The sequence below is a fragment of the Panthera uncia genome, assembly GCF_023721935.1.
Source record: "Panthera uncia isolate 11264 chromosome A3 unlocalized genomic scaffold, Puncia_PCG_1.0 HiC_scaffold_11, whole genome shotgun sequence".
In the NCBI taxonomy this organism is placed as follows: Eukaryota; Metazoa; Chordata; class Mammalia; order Carnivora; family Felidae; genus Panthera; species Panthera uncia.
In genome coordinates this window covers 30,774,806-30,789,683 of record NW_026057578.1, presented here as the reverse complement: position 1 = coordinate 30,789,683, position 14,878 = coordinate 30,774,806, and the positions used below count along the sequence as shown (strand labels likewise).

The 14,878-nt window shown below is 44.9% G+C and overlaps 1 protein-coding gene across 1 annotated transcript in view; it reads right to left on the bottom strand.

Moving 5' to 3' along the window:
- The window catches only part of CDS2 (CDP-diacylglycerol synthase 2), a 60,189-nt gene that overhangs the window by 6,497 nt on the left and 38,814 nt on the right, over nt 1–14,878 (bottom strand). Inside the window, exons 2-12 of the mRNA XM_049651098.1 lie at nt 13,709–13,845; nt 11,734–11,830; nt 10,676–10,773; nt 9,526–9,665; nt 7,698–7,756; nt 6,962–7,044; nt 4,409–4,496; nt 3,820–3,888; nt 2,742–2,894; nt 869–988; nt 42–145 (exon numbers count right to left, since the gene is read on the bottom strand). Of these exons, the coding sequence (XP_049507055.1) occupies nt 42–145; nt 869–988; nt 2,742–2,894; nt 3,820–3,888; nt 4,409–4,496; nt 6,962–7,044; nt 7,698–7,756; nt 9,526–9,665; nt 10,676–10,773; nt 11,734–11,830; nt 13,709–13,845 (1,148 nt within the window). The remainder of the gene's footprint in view (nt 1–41; nt 146–868; nt 989–2,741; nt 2,895–3,819; nt 3,889–4,408; nt 4,497–6,961; nt 7,045–7,697; nt 7,757–9,525; nt 9,666–10,675; nt 10,774–11,733; nt 11,831–13,708; nt 13,846–14,878) is intronic.

Genomic DNA, 14,878 nt, shown 5'->3' with positions numbered 1-14,878 from the left:
CAAAAATCCAACAACTGGCTTCAGATGGAAAGGCATCGTACCTGATAAAACTGGCAATGTACACGTTGACAAAGGTGGCCATCAGATACTGGCAGTCAAAGCGATCCATGATGCCGCCATGGCCGGGAATGGTATTGGCAAAGTCCTGTTAGAGGCAGGGGAAGGACTGGTAAGTATGGGCTAGGCCAAGATCAAACCCTGCCCTGTGGTCCCACCTCAGTGTCCAGCTACTATCCTGAGTAGCTGAGGGCAACAGAAAGTAAGAAGTATGGACCCAAATGCTGAGGGTATAATACCACACAATCTTACTATAAAATGTTTCTTTTGAAGAAAGATACAAGGTATATTAACAAATAAACTGAAAATCCAACTACAGTTGACTCTTGAACAACAGGGGTCTGAACTACAAGGGTCCACTTACACATCATTTTCTTCAGTAAATATAGTACAGGAATATAAATGTATTCTCTCTTCCTTATGATTTTCTTAATCACATTTTCTTTTCTCTGGCTTGCTTTATTGTACGAATACAGTATATAATACATATAACATACAAAACAGGTGTGAATCAACCAATAATTCTTCTGGTCAACAGTTACATGTGAGTTTTCTAGTACATGGGAGGATGTGGTAGGGGGGAATGTCAGTGCCTCTAACCCCTGCATTATTCAAGGGTCAAAACTATACTGAATTTTCTTGGAAAGCAATGTATTTTTATTTAACCTACCTAAATCTCATGCACGAGTGAAGGAAAGCACACATTAACAGTCAGGGTTTATAGCCTGGTATTTTGAAGGGGCGGTGGTTGATGGGGTGGGACAGGAGACTGGGCTGGGAGACAGAAGAATAGGGAAGACGATTTTCCTACTTTGATTTTAAAGGCTCGTTTGAATCCACTTGCAAAGAATCCTCCAAAGGGGCCGATGAGCGAGGCAAAAGTGGACAGGGCGATGCTGTGGATCTGGAAGGGGTACATCCAGACTGTTGTCTGAGAAGAACAAGGGAAAATCAGTCAAGATGCCTTGTTGACATAAATAACTCTTTATCAAATGAACTATATTTTCCCTCCAAAATCAAAATGAGTAAGAAAAGTGGATTTTGTGTTTGTAAATCTCGAATATTTGACTTAATGGAGGACATTAAGTATCATACATTCAGTCTGTTGCAATATGTTTTGGCTGACATATGCGGAGAAAGTCCGGCCTTACACAAATTAGGTAGTTGAAAAAAAGGAAGAGTAGGGGCGCCTGGGTGGCTCAGTTGGTTGAGCGTCCAACTTTGGCTCAGGTCATGATCTCACAGTTTGTGAGTTTGAACCCCATGTCAGGCTCTGTGCTGACAGCTCAGAGCCTGGAGCCTGCTTCGGATTCTGTCTCCCTCTCTCTCTGCCCTCCCCCACTCACTCTCTCTCTCTCTCTCTCTCTCTCTCTCAAAAATAAAGACATTAAATTTTTTTTTAAATAAGAAAAAAAAAGGAAAAAAGGAAGAGTATTTTAGCACTGTCTTTCAGATGCTTATGGGTATTCTCCTCTGATACTGCACCAAAACTTGACAAATGGTAGTTTCTTAAAAATTTGTCGAATTTGAGATCCAGGAATGAAATTTTTGTACTCTTAGCATTAGAATCCATTGGTCTGTCTTGAACTTTGAATGGACCTTTTACCCACACGTGACTGCTGTAATACCATGCACTGACTATTTAGGAAACAATAGTTCACTAAGTTATGTAAATCTTCCAAATGTGGACACATTTTGCTATATATAATGTCAAAACATCATTATGTTAAAGTCATCATATGTTAAAATCACTATAAAAATCTTACAAAGAATCACCACAACTCTCATCAGCAAAGCTATGAAGTGTTAAGAGCTCTGGTGGAAACCCTATTACACTTTCCAAAATACTAATTTTCACTTGGCAGGTGAATTTTATCATTGGTAACAATCACCGTTAGGTGTTTTCCTTCGAGTGACAGACTCACTTTCGTCATCTTCAAGGAAAATGTTTGTCAAATACACAGGTCTCAAAAACCATAGCTTGTCGGACTTTTCAAGTAAAAATGATGTCCCTATAAAACAGCAGCTAGTTGAGCTCATATCTCAAACAGGCGCACGCGTGCTTTCCTTTAGGTAAACGCTGTACTTCAGTATTTACCAGAAATCTTTTATGCATCCTTTTCATACACAAGAGTATTAGAAAGATATGTATTCAAGGGTCAGGATTTAATAAAATGAATAGTTTTACTGTTTCATCAAAGACACTCTTCGGAGGAACTCTCTTATTCTCACTGCGTGTGTGTGGCACGAAGAATCCAATGACTCAGTCCAGTTCGGGGCCAGAACCCCCACTCATACTAATGCGCCAGGCGAGTTTACCCATCACTGCTTGTGTACCCTACCATTCACAGCAAATTTCAACAACGTAAACAGGCAAATAATGTCATTATATTGTTATGGAAATAATCGTGACTTCACGGGCCCCCTGAAAGGATCTCAGGGTCCCCCAAGGATCCACAGAGCACAGTTTGAGAACCACTGGTCTAAATGAATAGAAGTCAGATGAAGTGTCTCCTTCTGCTTTCAGCCTGAACTGACCTGAACAATTCTCTGTCCTGGGGCTTGCAGCGTTGTGGAGGGAGGAAGCTAGGTGGTTGTTGTTGCTGTTGTTGTTGTTGTTGTTGTTTTGAGGGAGTGGTCACTATCTAACCAGGGATAGCTTGCCCCATGTGAATGGCACGTACCAAGCCAATGACCGACCGGATCACCTCAGGAATGTTGTACTCCTGCAGACGGAAGAGGTCCGAGGGCTCACAGTCCACAGTGAAGCTGTTGGTGTCATTGTTGTACTCCACGGGGCAGACAAAGCATCTGTACCCGGACATCACATAGGACAGCTGAGGATGAAGAGCAGAGACGGGCAGAGGAGACCAGTCCCAGTCATCCTGCCTGGGTGGCAGACACGGGGCCTGGCTGTGTCCCTCACAGCGCCTAGCCTGCTCGCTGCAAGCTGTGCACTAAATCAGAGGTTCATATTTCCCCACGTGAGTATTTTGCCAGAATCTGGGAAAAAATTTTAAAAGAGGTTCACGGCCTGCTGAGGCTTCACACATACTTACCCCAACATCCAGGCCAAAATCCAGGACAGACCTGAAGGAATCTGGGCAAAGAACTACAAGAAGATTCCCCCCATTCAGGGAAGCTACGGTCCCTTTTTCTCAGCATCTCTTAATTTAATTCAAACGGGAGGCAGGTTGGCAGGGAGCGATATAGTGAGAGACAGTCAGTCCAGAGGAAAAAGGAAGAAGAATAATGAAGTAAGGGAATCAGTACTGGAGGATGGCTGGACACCTCTGAAGAAAGGAGAGAGGCTGGCCTGATGGTCAGAAGCAGGGAATGCTCCAGAAAGGGTGGGAAGATCAACCACCCACAGGCAGGGCACAAATGGGAGAGAACCTTGGCCAGAGTGGCATGGCTCGCCTCACCTCCTACTCTTAGCTGCCAATCACTTGATCTTGAAATATCAAGTGACAAGAACGCTACCTGCTGAGTGTCACCGTGCCTTGACATGGGGGAGTACAGGTTCACACGGCCCTGCTCAACTGCCGAGACCCTGTTTGGAATCTGGCAGATAAAGGACAGCTGGCTCTGCCCGGGCCACTTACGGAGCATGCCAGGCTCATGCCCCTTGCAGGGCAAGGTTACCATTCAGTGGGACAGGGTCCTTGGCCTCGGGAGACAAGCTCTCTAGCCCTGGACAAGCTTTGAAGGTGGGCTGAGGTCTCTGTGCCCTCTCCCACCCAGCGGGAAACCACCACCTACCAGAAGGCCAAACACCACTGTAGCAAAGAAGCCCCCAATGAAGCCTTCCCAGGTCTTCTTCGGGGACAGCTACGGACAGAGAGCAAATCTTAACAAAGGTCATTTTGATAACTGGCTTTGGAACAATGATTACTTGTTTAAAACCTCCCTACTGTTAAAACAAACAAACAAAAAATAAACAAAAAAACCTTCATTCTGTTAACCACCTCCCTTTCTAAAAATAACCCCAAGCTTGGTTTCCTTGTTCCCAGCCTGATATCCCTCAGTTTCCTTTCTGTCCCAATTAGTCACTCAAATAATTTAATTATATTATAAAATAGTATACTAATTAAATAACAACACTCAAATTCAGATCAGAGCCCCCAAAGTGTGCCTGTATAGTCTATACAATTATCTTCTCTAGGAACTTGTTCTTCCTTTCTGAATAGTTGTCAAATGTCTTAGTCTGGCTTTTCTCTTGAGACTAAACTATTGCAAGACTTTCTCCAAGATGACACGAAGAAATACACGCTAGTGAGATTTCTTCTGTGCCAAGCTGATCCTCACCGTTGCCTCACAGTGGTGTTTCATGTTAGGGTGACCCACTTACCTTAATGAGTGGGGTCCGACCAAAGAAGAAGCCAAACATGTAGGCCATAATGTCATTACAGATGACGCAAGAGATGGGGACAATGAACCTAGGGAATAAACCAAAGTAGAAATCAACCTCCTAAGATGACAATACCTCAGATGTCTATAAAACACTGCCATTCATCACTTCTGGCACCAAAATAACCCCTAAGTACTTGTTCTCCACTAACTAATAAGCTAAAAGAAATTAAACAGCAGATAAGCCATACCTAGTACCTGGCACACAGCAGACATTCAAGTGTTTACTGAACGACTCCCGAGTAAACGGAGGTGGTGTTCTCTAAAATGCCATTTGTTCTTTTTATCCTTACAAAGTAATATAGGCACACAATACTACAAATTTAAACTGTAAAGAAAAGAAAGTTTTCCTTGTTTCTCCCATCCCTATCTCCATTCCCCAAAATAACTGCTTTTAATGACTTCTGACTTCTCTTCTTCTAGAGGTCATCTCCATAATTCTATGCAATATGTTTCATAATTTACCTATTTTTTTTTTAACTATTTATGACTAGCTCTGATGAGGCCTACATTTCCTAGTGCTCGGCTGAGTGCACAACCACACCCCATATAGCTGGCTACCTTCTCGACAGCCGCCCCCCCTCCCACCAGCCCCACCATGAAACAGGAGGCTGTTCCCACACTTGTAACATCTTTCTGCCCTCCTCACTCTCCACTCTCTGGCCAGCACTTTTTTAAAATTTCCCCTATTTAAATTTCTGAATTTCACATACAGAAATCTCTGACTTCCTGGCCCCTAAACTACAGGCAGTATTTTCTGACTTCCTGTTTGTTAAGGGAGCATCTGTATCCTCTCAACACCACGCGATATTATTTACTTCGTCGAGGCTTCTAGCACATATTCTCTGCTCAACATATTTTCTACATCTACAATTAAATCTTGTAGTTTGAGTGTGAAAACCAACAACCAGAGATTTTAATATAATTCACTGTAGAACCGAGTGGCACGTTTGGCCCTAAAGATAAGGACTTATCATGAGCCATTCCTCGAAATTACCTGAAACTCTGAAAAGGAAAGATTGTGTGTCTCCCCAGGCCATTGCTATCATTGTTTTAAACGTAATAATGCCTAAGGCTGCCAATTATCTGAGCTAGTCTCTGGTCTAAGCACTTTACATATATTTACTAACTTGGAGGTGGGTACTATTATACCCTCATTCTGAGATCTGGAAACAGACACAGTCTGGGATCTTAACCACAACTCCTCAACACTTCTAATATAAACTAGGATATGCCTTACCTTTTCACTAAGATCATCCAGTTTCCTTAGCCAGCCTGCAGACTTCTATAAATGCTGATAGATTTCCTGCTGAAACCACTGCATTTCTGGAATAATGTCTACTAAGTAACAACTATATCATTCTTTTGACACATTGCCAGATTCTATGTGCTAATAGTTTATTTATAATGGCTTATCTGTAATCATTAAAGAAATCAGCTTAACATTCTTTCTACCTCCCCATGCTTATTAGCTTTAGTATGAAGGGTTAGATAAAACTCTGAGATTATCATTGGTTGTTTTTTTTTTCCTTCCAGGTGTGGATTCTTAGGCAATCAAAAGTTCTTCTATAGTTATTGATCTTTTCAGGTTTTCTTCTTCATGACTTTTGGTAGCTTCCATTTTGCCAAATCATGCAAGTTTCCTTTTGTTTTCAAACCTGTTGCTATACAATTGCATTATCTTTTATTCTTTAAATATCCATGTATAGGGGCACCTGGGTGGCTCAGGTGGTTGAGTGTCTAACTCTTGATTTTGGCTCAGGTCATGATCTCATGATTTGTGGGTTCAAGCCTGGTGTTGGGCTCTGTACTGACAGTGTGGAACCTGCTTGGGATTCTCTCTCTCCCCCTCTCTCTTTCTCTCTCTCTGCCCCTCCCCTACTCACGTGCACTCCGTCTCAAAATAAACTTTAAAAAAGAAAACTTTTAAAAATTAATTAATTAATTAAAAATATCCATATGCTAACAAGCACATGTCTAATGTCTACAACATTAGTTTTTGGGGAACCTAAGTGGCTCCGTCGGTTGAGCGTCTGACTTCAGCTCAGGTCATGATCTCACAGCTCATGAATTTGAGCCCCGCATTGGGCTCTGTGCTGGCAGCTTGGAGCCTAGAGCCTGCTTCAGATTCTGTCTCCATCTCTCTCTGCTCTCCCCTGCTTGCACTTGCTCTCTCTCTCTCAAATGTAAATAAACATTAAAAAAAATTTTTTTTTTAAATAGAACATTAGTTCTCAAAATATAGATCCTGACCAACAGTATCAGCATCACCTGGGAGTGTATTAGAAATCAAATTCTTAGTACTGAATCTACTGAAGTAGAAACTCAGAAGTGAGGCCCAGTGATCTGTGCTGTACCCAGCCCGGCAGGGGATTCTGATGCAGTTCAAGGTGAGAACCCCTGGCTTAGACTGTAAGCGGGGGTTCTCAGCCTACCTGTACATGAGAAAACCCACAAAATAAAAGGGAAAACCTCCCTCACTGACATCACTCACCAGATCATTCCTTCAAACAGGTTGTGGATAACAAGGTGTGACTGGGTTACAACAATGAGTAATGTTACATGTGTCCAGCCAAACTGCAAAAGAAGATATAGATTACATTTTACCTGTATGTTTACCTTGAAAGGAACTTCAAATAACTGCCAGTAACAAATAGAAAACTGCCAGCAACAATAACAAAAACACGTAGAAAAAATGTCTGCTTCTGTACCTGTCTTATTGGAAGTAAAAAGATACAGAACAGGCATTTGGGAGTAACTTTGTGCCCCAGCTACAATCCCCACCAAAAGTAGAAACCACAGGGCCCACTTAGTGAGCAAGTCTTTCTATGCTCCAAAAGCCTGGGTATGTCTCATTTTCTCAATAAGTGTTTACTAGGTGCTTGGGACATTCAGTGACGGGATGTTTTCAAGTTGAGGGAGCGATGTAGCTGGTAGGATATTCGTGAGCATTGCCTGAAGCTTCACCCTGAGCCTTACTTGGAGGCCACCTTCAGGTCCTGGTGGAGAGGTTGCTTGGGGTGTATTAAGTAACAGTGATTGGGTCTAGGTAGAAGCAGAGCCACCTAACTTAAATGGGGACACTCCTTCGTGCTCTAGGTTCTAGATGCAAACACAACAGCCTGCATTCCAGACTGTTGATTTGTCACAGAAAGCATAAAAGGCCTGCCGAGTTTCTGCAGAACTTCCCTTAAGCCAAGAATTCTGACACACATATACATTTTCCTTACCATGTAGAACTGCAGTCGATAATGCTTCTTGACCAGACTCAGTACAAACATGCAGAATCCTAGTTTGAGGAGCAGGAAGAGAAGAAGGGGCAAAATGAATCAGACTCTGCATTATCTTTGTCCTAGTCATTTCCTTTAGACGCATGAAGTGGTCCTCTGGCCAATCCCCTGGCAGCGGTTAACCCGGGTACAACTCCAAAGCCTAGGGGGATAATCCTAGTCATTCCAATGACAGCAGGGATAATGGACTCCCTCAAGACAGTCAGAGGAAGGCAATATTTTTAAATCTTGCAGACTACACTCAATTTAGAACACTGTTCACCAGATAGGAATGTTTTGATCCTAGAGCAAGGGTCAACAAACAAAGGTCAAGCCAGCTGACTGTTTTTACAAATCAAATTTTTTTGGAACACAGTCATGCCCATTTGTTTACATGTTGTCTGGGCTTCTCCTTTCATGCTCAAGGCCAGAACAGAGGAGGTGCAGTGAAGACCCTTTGGCCTCCAAAGACTAAAATATTATCTGGACCTTTAAGAAAAGGTTTGCTGAAGGGAGCCTGGGTGGCTCAGTCGGTTAAGCGTGTGATTTCGGCTCAGGTCATGATCTCACAGCTTGTGGGTTCGAGCCCCTCGTCGGGCTCGGTGCTGACAGCTTGGAGCCTGGAACCTGTTTCAGATTCTGTGTCTCCCTCTCTCTCTCTCTGCCCCTCCCCCACTCACGCTCGCTCGCGCACTCTCTCTCAAAAATAAATAAATATTAAAACAAATTTTTTTTTAAAAAAAGAGAAAAAATTTGCTGACTCCTCCTGTCCAAAGTTATAGGTCTGGCTAAGGGAGACCCACCTGGTGTGGAGTCAAGGCCGCCCCTGCATCTCTCACACTGACCCAAATGGTGGCAAAACAGTCTGCAGCCGCCCTCCCCCTCCTCCTTCAGGAAGGAAAGAGACTTTTACCCATGAGAGTGCTGGGACCCTCAAACACAGCCCTGCCCAGAAGAAAGCATGTGGCTATTCTAGACCCCTGACCTGGCTCTGTGAGGGGTCACTCTCAGGGTCTGAGGCATGCTCTCTGACTGTGCTCAATCCCAGCAGACCTCTTGGCAGTGGATTTTCTATTTTACAGCCAGGTGTCATTCACAGAGACAAGTATTGCTATAAGCTGATCAAAAATAGATCAGACGGAAATTTAGGTCAGAACAAATTTCTCATGTGCCTCAAACTGGCTTTGAGGGCAACTATGAAAAAACAGGAGCATGAACACTTAACACTCAGATAAGACTGAGGTTAGATGGACACAGTGTTTGACTGTTTGTCAACTTCTAATGTATCTGACTAAACCCTCACAGTACCCCTGCTGTTTTAGCTCCAGATTATGAAAGGGATTCAAAGATTAAGCTCCCAGCTCCTATGAAGTCACAGAGTCTTTTTAAACCCAGGTCGGTAAAATTTCCACTACACTGCAATGTCCCCCATGCGGCCACGCCCCTAGCGATAGCCGCTTGTTTTTATACCCAACTTCCTGGACGGTTTTTGTTTTGATCACACCGCAGAATCTCTGCCAACAAGAGAGTCAGGACAGGACCGTGTTATGCTGTCCTCTGACGGAGGCTGGGACACAAGGTCAGATGGCACAGACTGAAGTCCCCACAACTACACAAGGCCCTCGGTCCCATTTCTTAGGCAGGAGCTGCTACAGGGCCCTCAGCTCTGCTGCCCTGAACAGAGTTAACACCATCGAAACTGCGTGAACCAAGAAATTCCCCAACCTCTCCTCCACGGACATACAAACACAAGACAAACACAAGAACCGGTAAACCACTGAATGCCTACCTATTAGATAGAGAGTAAAGGAAATGAACCGGTGGTATTTACTGAGAATCCGCAAAGGCTCCTCTCTCTGGACCAGAGTGAAGAAGTAATCTGTCACGGTTTCACCATAGAAGAAATAATTTACACACAGTAGAAAGTACCTGTAAAGGAAGACAGGTCACTGCTGTGAGGGGCACATGTGTCCGCTCCTTTACAGTGAGGCCGTGAAAAAGTTCCCGGGATCAGAGCGGCAGTCCACCTGCCCCTCGAGACCCTGGTGGCAGCTTGCAGAGGGACAAGCAGACCAGGGTTCCCTGTTTACTGGTGACCCTGTAGGTGAGAAGTTTATCTGGGAATTTGTGGCAGCTTTCACTCCCTCTCCATGTATCACAAATTGGGGGCTCAGTTTTTGCTCCTTTTGTCCAGTTTCCACGCCTAATGTAAGAACACTCAAACCATAACACGACCTTCCAGAGTGTGCCTCAGCCTGCCTCCCCATCCTATTTCCACTCTTCCAGGAACCCTGTGCACCTATCACAATGGTTGACTCTGGCTTTGCCACCGTCTGCTTTGTTCCTGTCTTTCCCAGCCTGGAATATCCTCTTTGCTTACCCATTTTTTTCACTTGTTGCTCAAATACCATTTTCTTCATAAAACCTTTATATAACCTAACATGTATCTGTCTCCCCCACATTTATTTCCATAGTATATAGTATTTCATCATTTCACTAAGCAATTAATTACGCTCTGTCTCAGAACCTTCCTCTGGCCCCTGGTTGGGCTCTGAGCCTGCTTGGGATTCTCTCTCCTTCTCTCTCTGCCCCTCCCCCACTCGTGTGCACATGTGTGTAAGCTCTATCTCAGAATAAATAAAGATTTAAAAAAATATATGCTAGTCTAGAAGTGGGGGGGTCACTGTGCAAAGTCTGACGGATCCAAATACCAAGGCCAACGTGTTCATGGATACAGCCAGTGCGGAAGTTTCCAGATCCCAGGTAACTATTATAAACACTCCTCATAGGCCAACCACATAAAATACCTGGGTCTCAAAGGTACTGTGTGAGCTGGTGACCATCCCTCCCCGCCCACCCAACCACCATGCCTGTAAATACCCACTACAAAACACTTTTCATCCAAATCTGTGGGGCCCCTGTGGGGCTAGACGGCTTACCAGCTGAGGGTTCTAAACCAGGGCAGGTCATAGGAGTGGTAGACGTTGTAGCCAATAGTGATAATCTCATGGAAACACTTAATCTGAACACACATCACCTGCAAGACACAAAAGAATCCAAATACTTGCTGATTCCCCAGTTCTTACCATCTTTGGAAACAGAAACCCACACACAGGTCATGGGCCTTCAAGAAAAACTATCACATTTAAGAATGTCAGTCCTACAGGGCGCCTGGGTGGCTCAGTCAGTTAAGCGTGCGACTTTGGCTCAGGTCATGATCTCGCGGTCTGTGAGTTCAAGCCCTGCATCAGGCTCTGTGCTGACAGCTCAGAGCCTGGAGCCTGCTTCGGATTCTGTGTCTCCCTCCCTCTCTGCCTGTCCCCCACTCATGCTCTCTCTGTCAAAAATAAATAAACATTAAAAAATTTTTTTTAAAAAGAATGTCAGTCCTACAGGGACTCCGCTCTCCTCCTCACTCTCACTCACACCGCAGGACTTGGCAATGTAGTCCTTTATGTCACACAGAGTAGATGCAATAGAAACAAACCCCTGAAGCTTCAATTAACTTTTTATTGTTGCACCTCCCTGGATTCAATCCCTTCCCTTTGACTTTGAATAGGAATACCTGAAAAGCCCCAACTGCTTTGCTCAGCAGTCAGCTGCTAGTCATCTGACCCTGTCCATGACAGTGGGAAGACTGCAAGAGCAGTGCTGTGGACTGGGATTTTTAAATGAAAGTCCTAAGCCCCAGAGTGAGGCCCTAGGAAAACCAGAAACAAACCCGAGAGTCACACAGAGTCACAGCTGGGGTCACAGTTTCATCAAATGGCTGAAATAATATCATCAAATTTTTAAGTGAAGGGAGATCTTTAACCACATACTACTGGCCTATCCCAGTGCCCCTCTGGTTGGCTCCTGACAGGGGAGAAGTCACAGATACTGGAAGGCAGATGTGGTCTGAGGAGCCAGGCCCGCTGCTGATTCCCAGAACCAACCACAAACCCCATACTCAAGATTAAATTAGACAAAATTAAAACAGCATGCAAATGGCACTTACAATGATCATTAAAACCATTGGTCCCAAGTAAATGATGATGAAGAAAAATGCAATCATGGCCAAAGTCAGGATGCCTCTCACCCACCAGTTCTTCCATCTAAGTTAGAGAAGACAGAAAGGAGAAAACATGTTAGGAGCCCAGAAAGAAGCAAAGCACAAACCCAAGGGGGAGGGCTCTTTCTGGCAGGAGAGGTCAATCCCTTCTAGGAACACCTCCTTCACCTTGACAGAGGTACTAGCCACAGGCTGGCAGAAGCAGGGCCAATAGAGCCATCACCTCACTGCCACCAGACTCAGCAGGTGCTCCACGGCCTACAGAAAAATACACCCAGCTTCTATCTTAACGAAGGAATCAGGCAAAAATCCTGAGGGAAATGTGGTGCCTACTTCTGTATCTACTTGGATGGCTTCTATCCAAAGAAAAAACTTCATATTTATCCTGCAGCACAATCCTACATCACTCTGCCCCTGCATCATTATGGTGATAACAATATTAACCAGTGATTAATAGCTATCACAAATATGCATCTGGCACACTTATAAGGATTTTGCATATATTAATTCATTTAACACTCAACACTACTAGCCTTTACAGTGGAAGAATTGGACAAATCATATAGTTGTGATGTGGTTAAACTGATATCTGAATCCTGGGAGTGTAGCTCTAGAACCCATGCCCTTGACCACAACAGAACCTTTCAAAGAGAGACGTGCATGGGACACACACATAGAAACCCTTTTAGATAATGTCTTGGGGTCTTATAGTTTGTGTTTTTAGTCTACACACATAGCTGGTGTTGGAGGACCAGAGTCTCAAGGGACCAACACTTTAACCCTGGATTCACTCAAGTTGAGATTTCTTAATTCTTCCAGAAGAATCTCAGGAATGTCCACAATGGATGTGTGGGAGAGGGAAAACTAAACTTTGACCATGAAACTTGGGTTCCTCTGTGGAAAGCAGTCTGCCCATCAGTCACAAAGCCCTTCACATGCTACGTCAGCAATCTTGCCCACCACCACCCCTTTGTTTTTTGGGGTTTTTTCCATCTTATTTTATATTTTATTTTTTATTTTTTACAGTTTACATTCAAATTAGTTAGCATATAGTGCAACAATTTCAGGAGTAGATTCCTTAGTGCCCCTTACCCATTTAGCCCATCCCCCCCCCACAACCCCTCCAGCAACCCTCAGTTTGTTCTCCATATTTATGAGTTTCTTCTGTTTTGTCCCCCTCCCTGTTTTTATATTTTTGTTTCCCTTCCCTTTTGTTCATCTGTTTTGTCTCTTAAAGTCCTCATATGAGTGAAGTCATATGATTTTTGTCTTTCTCTAATTTTACTTAGCCTAATACCCTCCAGTTCCATCCACGTCGTTGCAAATGGCAAGATTTCATTCTTTTTGATTGCCGAGTAACACTCCATGGTATATATATACCACATCTTCTTTATCCATTCATCCATCGATGGACATTTGGGCTCTTTCCATACTTTGGCTATTGTTGATAGTGCTGCTATAAACATGGGGGGTTCATGTGTCCCTTTGAAACAGCACAGCTGTATCCCTTGGATAATGCCTAGCAGTGCAATTGCTGGGTCGTAGGGTAGTTCTATTTTTAGCTTTTTGAGGACCCTCCATACTGTTTTCCAGAGTGGCTGCACCAGATTGCATTCCCACCACCACCACCCCTTTGTCCACACTTTCCTCCTCCTTGGGCTACTGCACCTCCCAGCCCAGCCTGCAGCACCCTTCAAGGGCCAGATGTAGTTGCTGTTAAGCCCTAGATTACACTCAGTGGAGCCCTGAGCAGAAGCAGGGAGACTGTGGCCAATGCAAGTGAACAGGCCCACCCTGCACATTTTAACAGAAGTGGGTTCGTGCCACAGGACTGCAGGCTGTCTGAGGGCTCCGGGTCTTCCACGGCACTTGGACCCGATGCGAAGCCCCCATGGGCATCTGCAACATTAAGCCAGGTTACCTTGAAGACAAGTTGGAAAGGGCCCTGTTGAGGACCTCTGGGGTATCGTCTGCAGAGGTGGATAAAGGAACAGCTTCCGCTCGGCTCTCAGTGTCCGATGCAGTCTCTCCATCTACCTTTACTTCTGACTCCGATTCCTACGTGGCAGAAAAACAGATGAAAGGTTAGAAAAAGAAAAAAAATGCCTAGTAGCACGCCGAGAAGTACATGCATATCATAGGAGATCTGTGGGAAAAGACCCCCAACAGGGCTCAGGGACATAGCACAGTCAGGTGACAGAACAGATGGCACTCACAGCGATCCCAACACTGTTCCGGCATGTGCTGAGGTGGCCGTCTCTGCTGGAAGTAAGGCATGTGTCTGCACCACAGGGTGGGGGATGAGTGACAGCCACAACCTGCTCAATTTCCCTTGCCTTACTGGGGGCAGGGGAGGGAACAGTCCAGAACAGGGAGAAAGGGGTTCTTTTGCATCCACAGAAGGCAAATGGGAGTCAGGCCTGAATTTCATCAGGACCTCATTCCTGACCCTGCCCTTAATGCCAGGCTCATTACCTATAAGGGCTCGGCTGCTGGCACCCAGGAAAACATATCCACCTCTGAAAACCCCTCTCCCCCAACACCTGAATGATGCAGGGAACAGTCCCTGCTCTGCCACAACATGCCGTGAACTCTCAGAGCCACCGGAGTGGCCCCAGAACCAGGCTCTCTCAGAGAAAGGCTGGATGCGCAGGCTGTTGCTCCCCGCTGGACTCCCCAAAGTCCACAATGTTACTTCCAGACTTCACAAGAGCACCCCAAGAGGAGGCCAGCCCCAACGAGTGTAGAGGCCACACAGTATTGCTCACCAGGACAGGCGTGTTGCTGTCTTTTCCCTGTCACCCGGTCCTGGGCATCAGCAGACCCTGCGATGTCACTCACAGAGTTACCATCCAGGCTCCGGCCAAGTCAGGCAGTCACCCTGCTCGCCAGCCCCTGTGAGGGGACCAGAGCCATGCCAGCAATAGGCTCTCTATCCGAAGTACCAAGGAGCAGGCTGCTCTGAATCCTAGGGACCCTACTGCTACTCAGAGCATTTCTCTCTTACAGAAATTTAGAATCATTGCCGTGAGGAGAGGCGGAAGAGAAATCAAATCACTTCGAATTAGACAGAGTCTAACAACACTGCTCC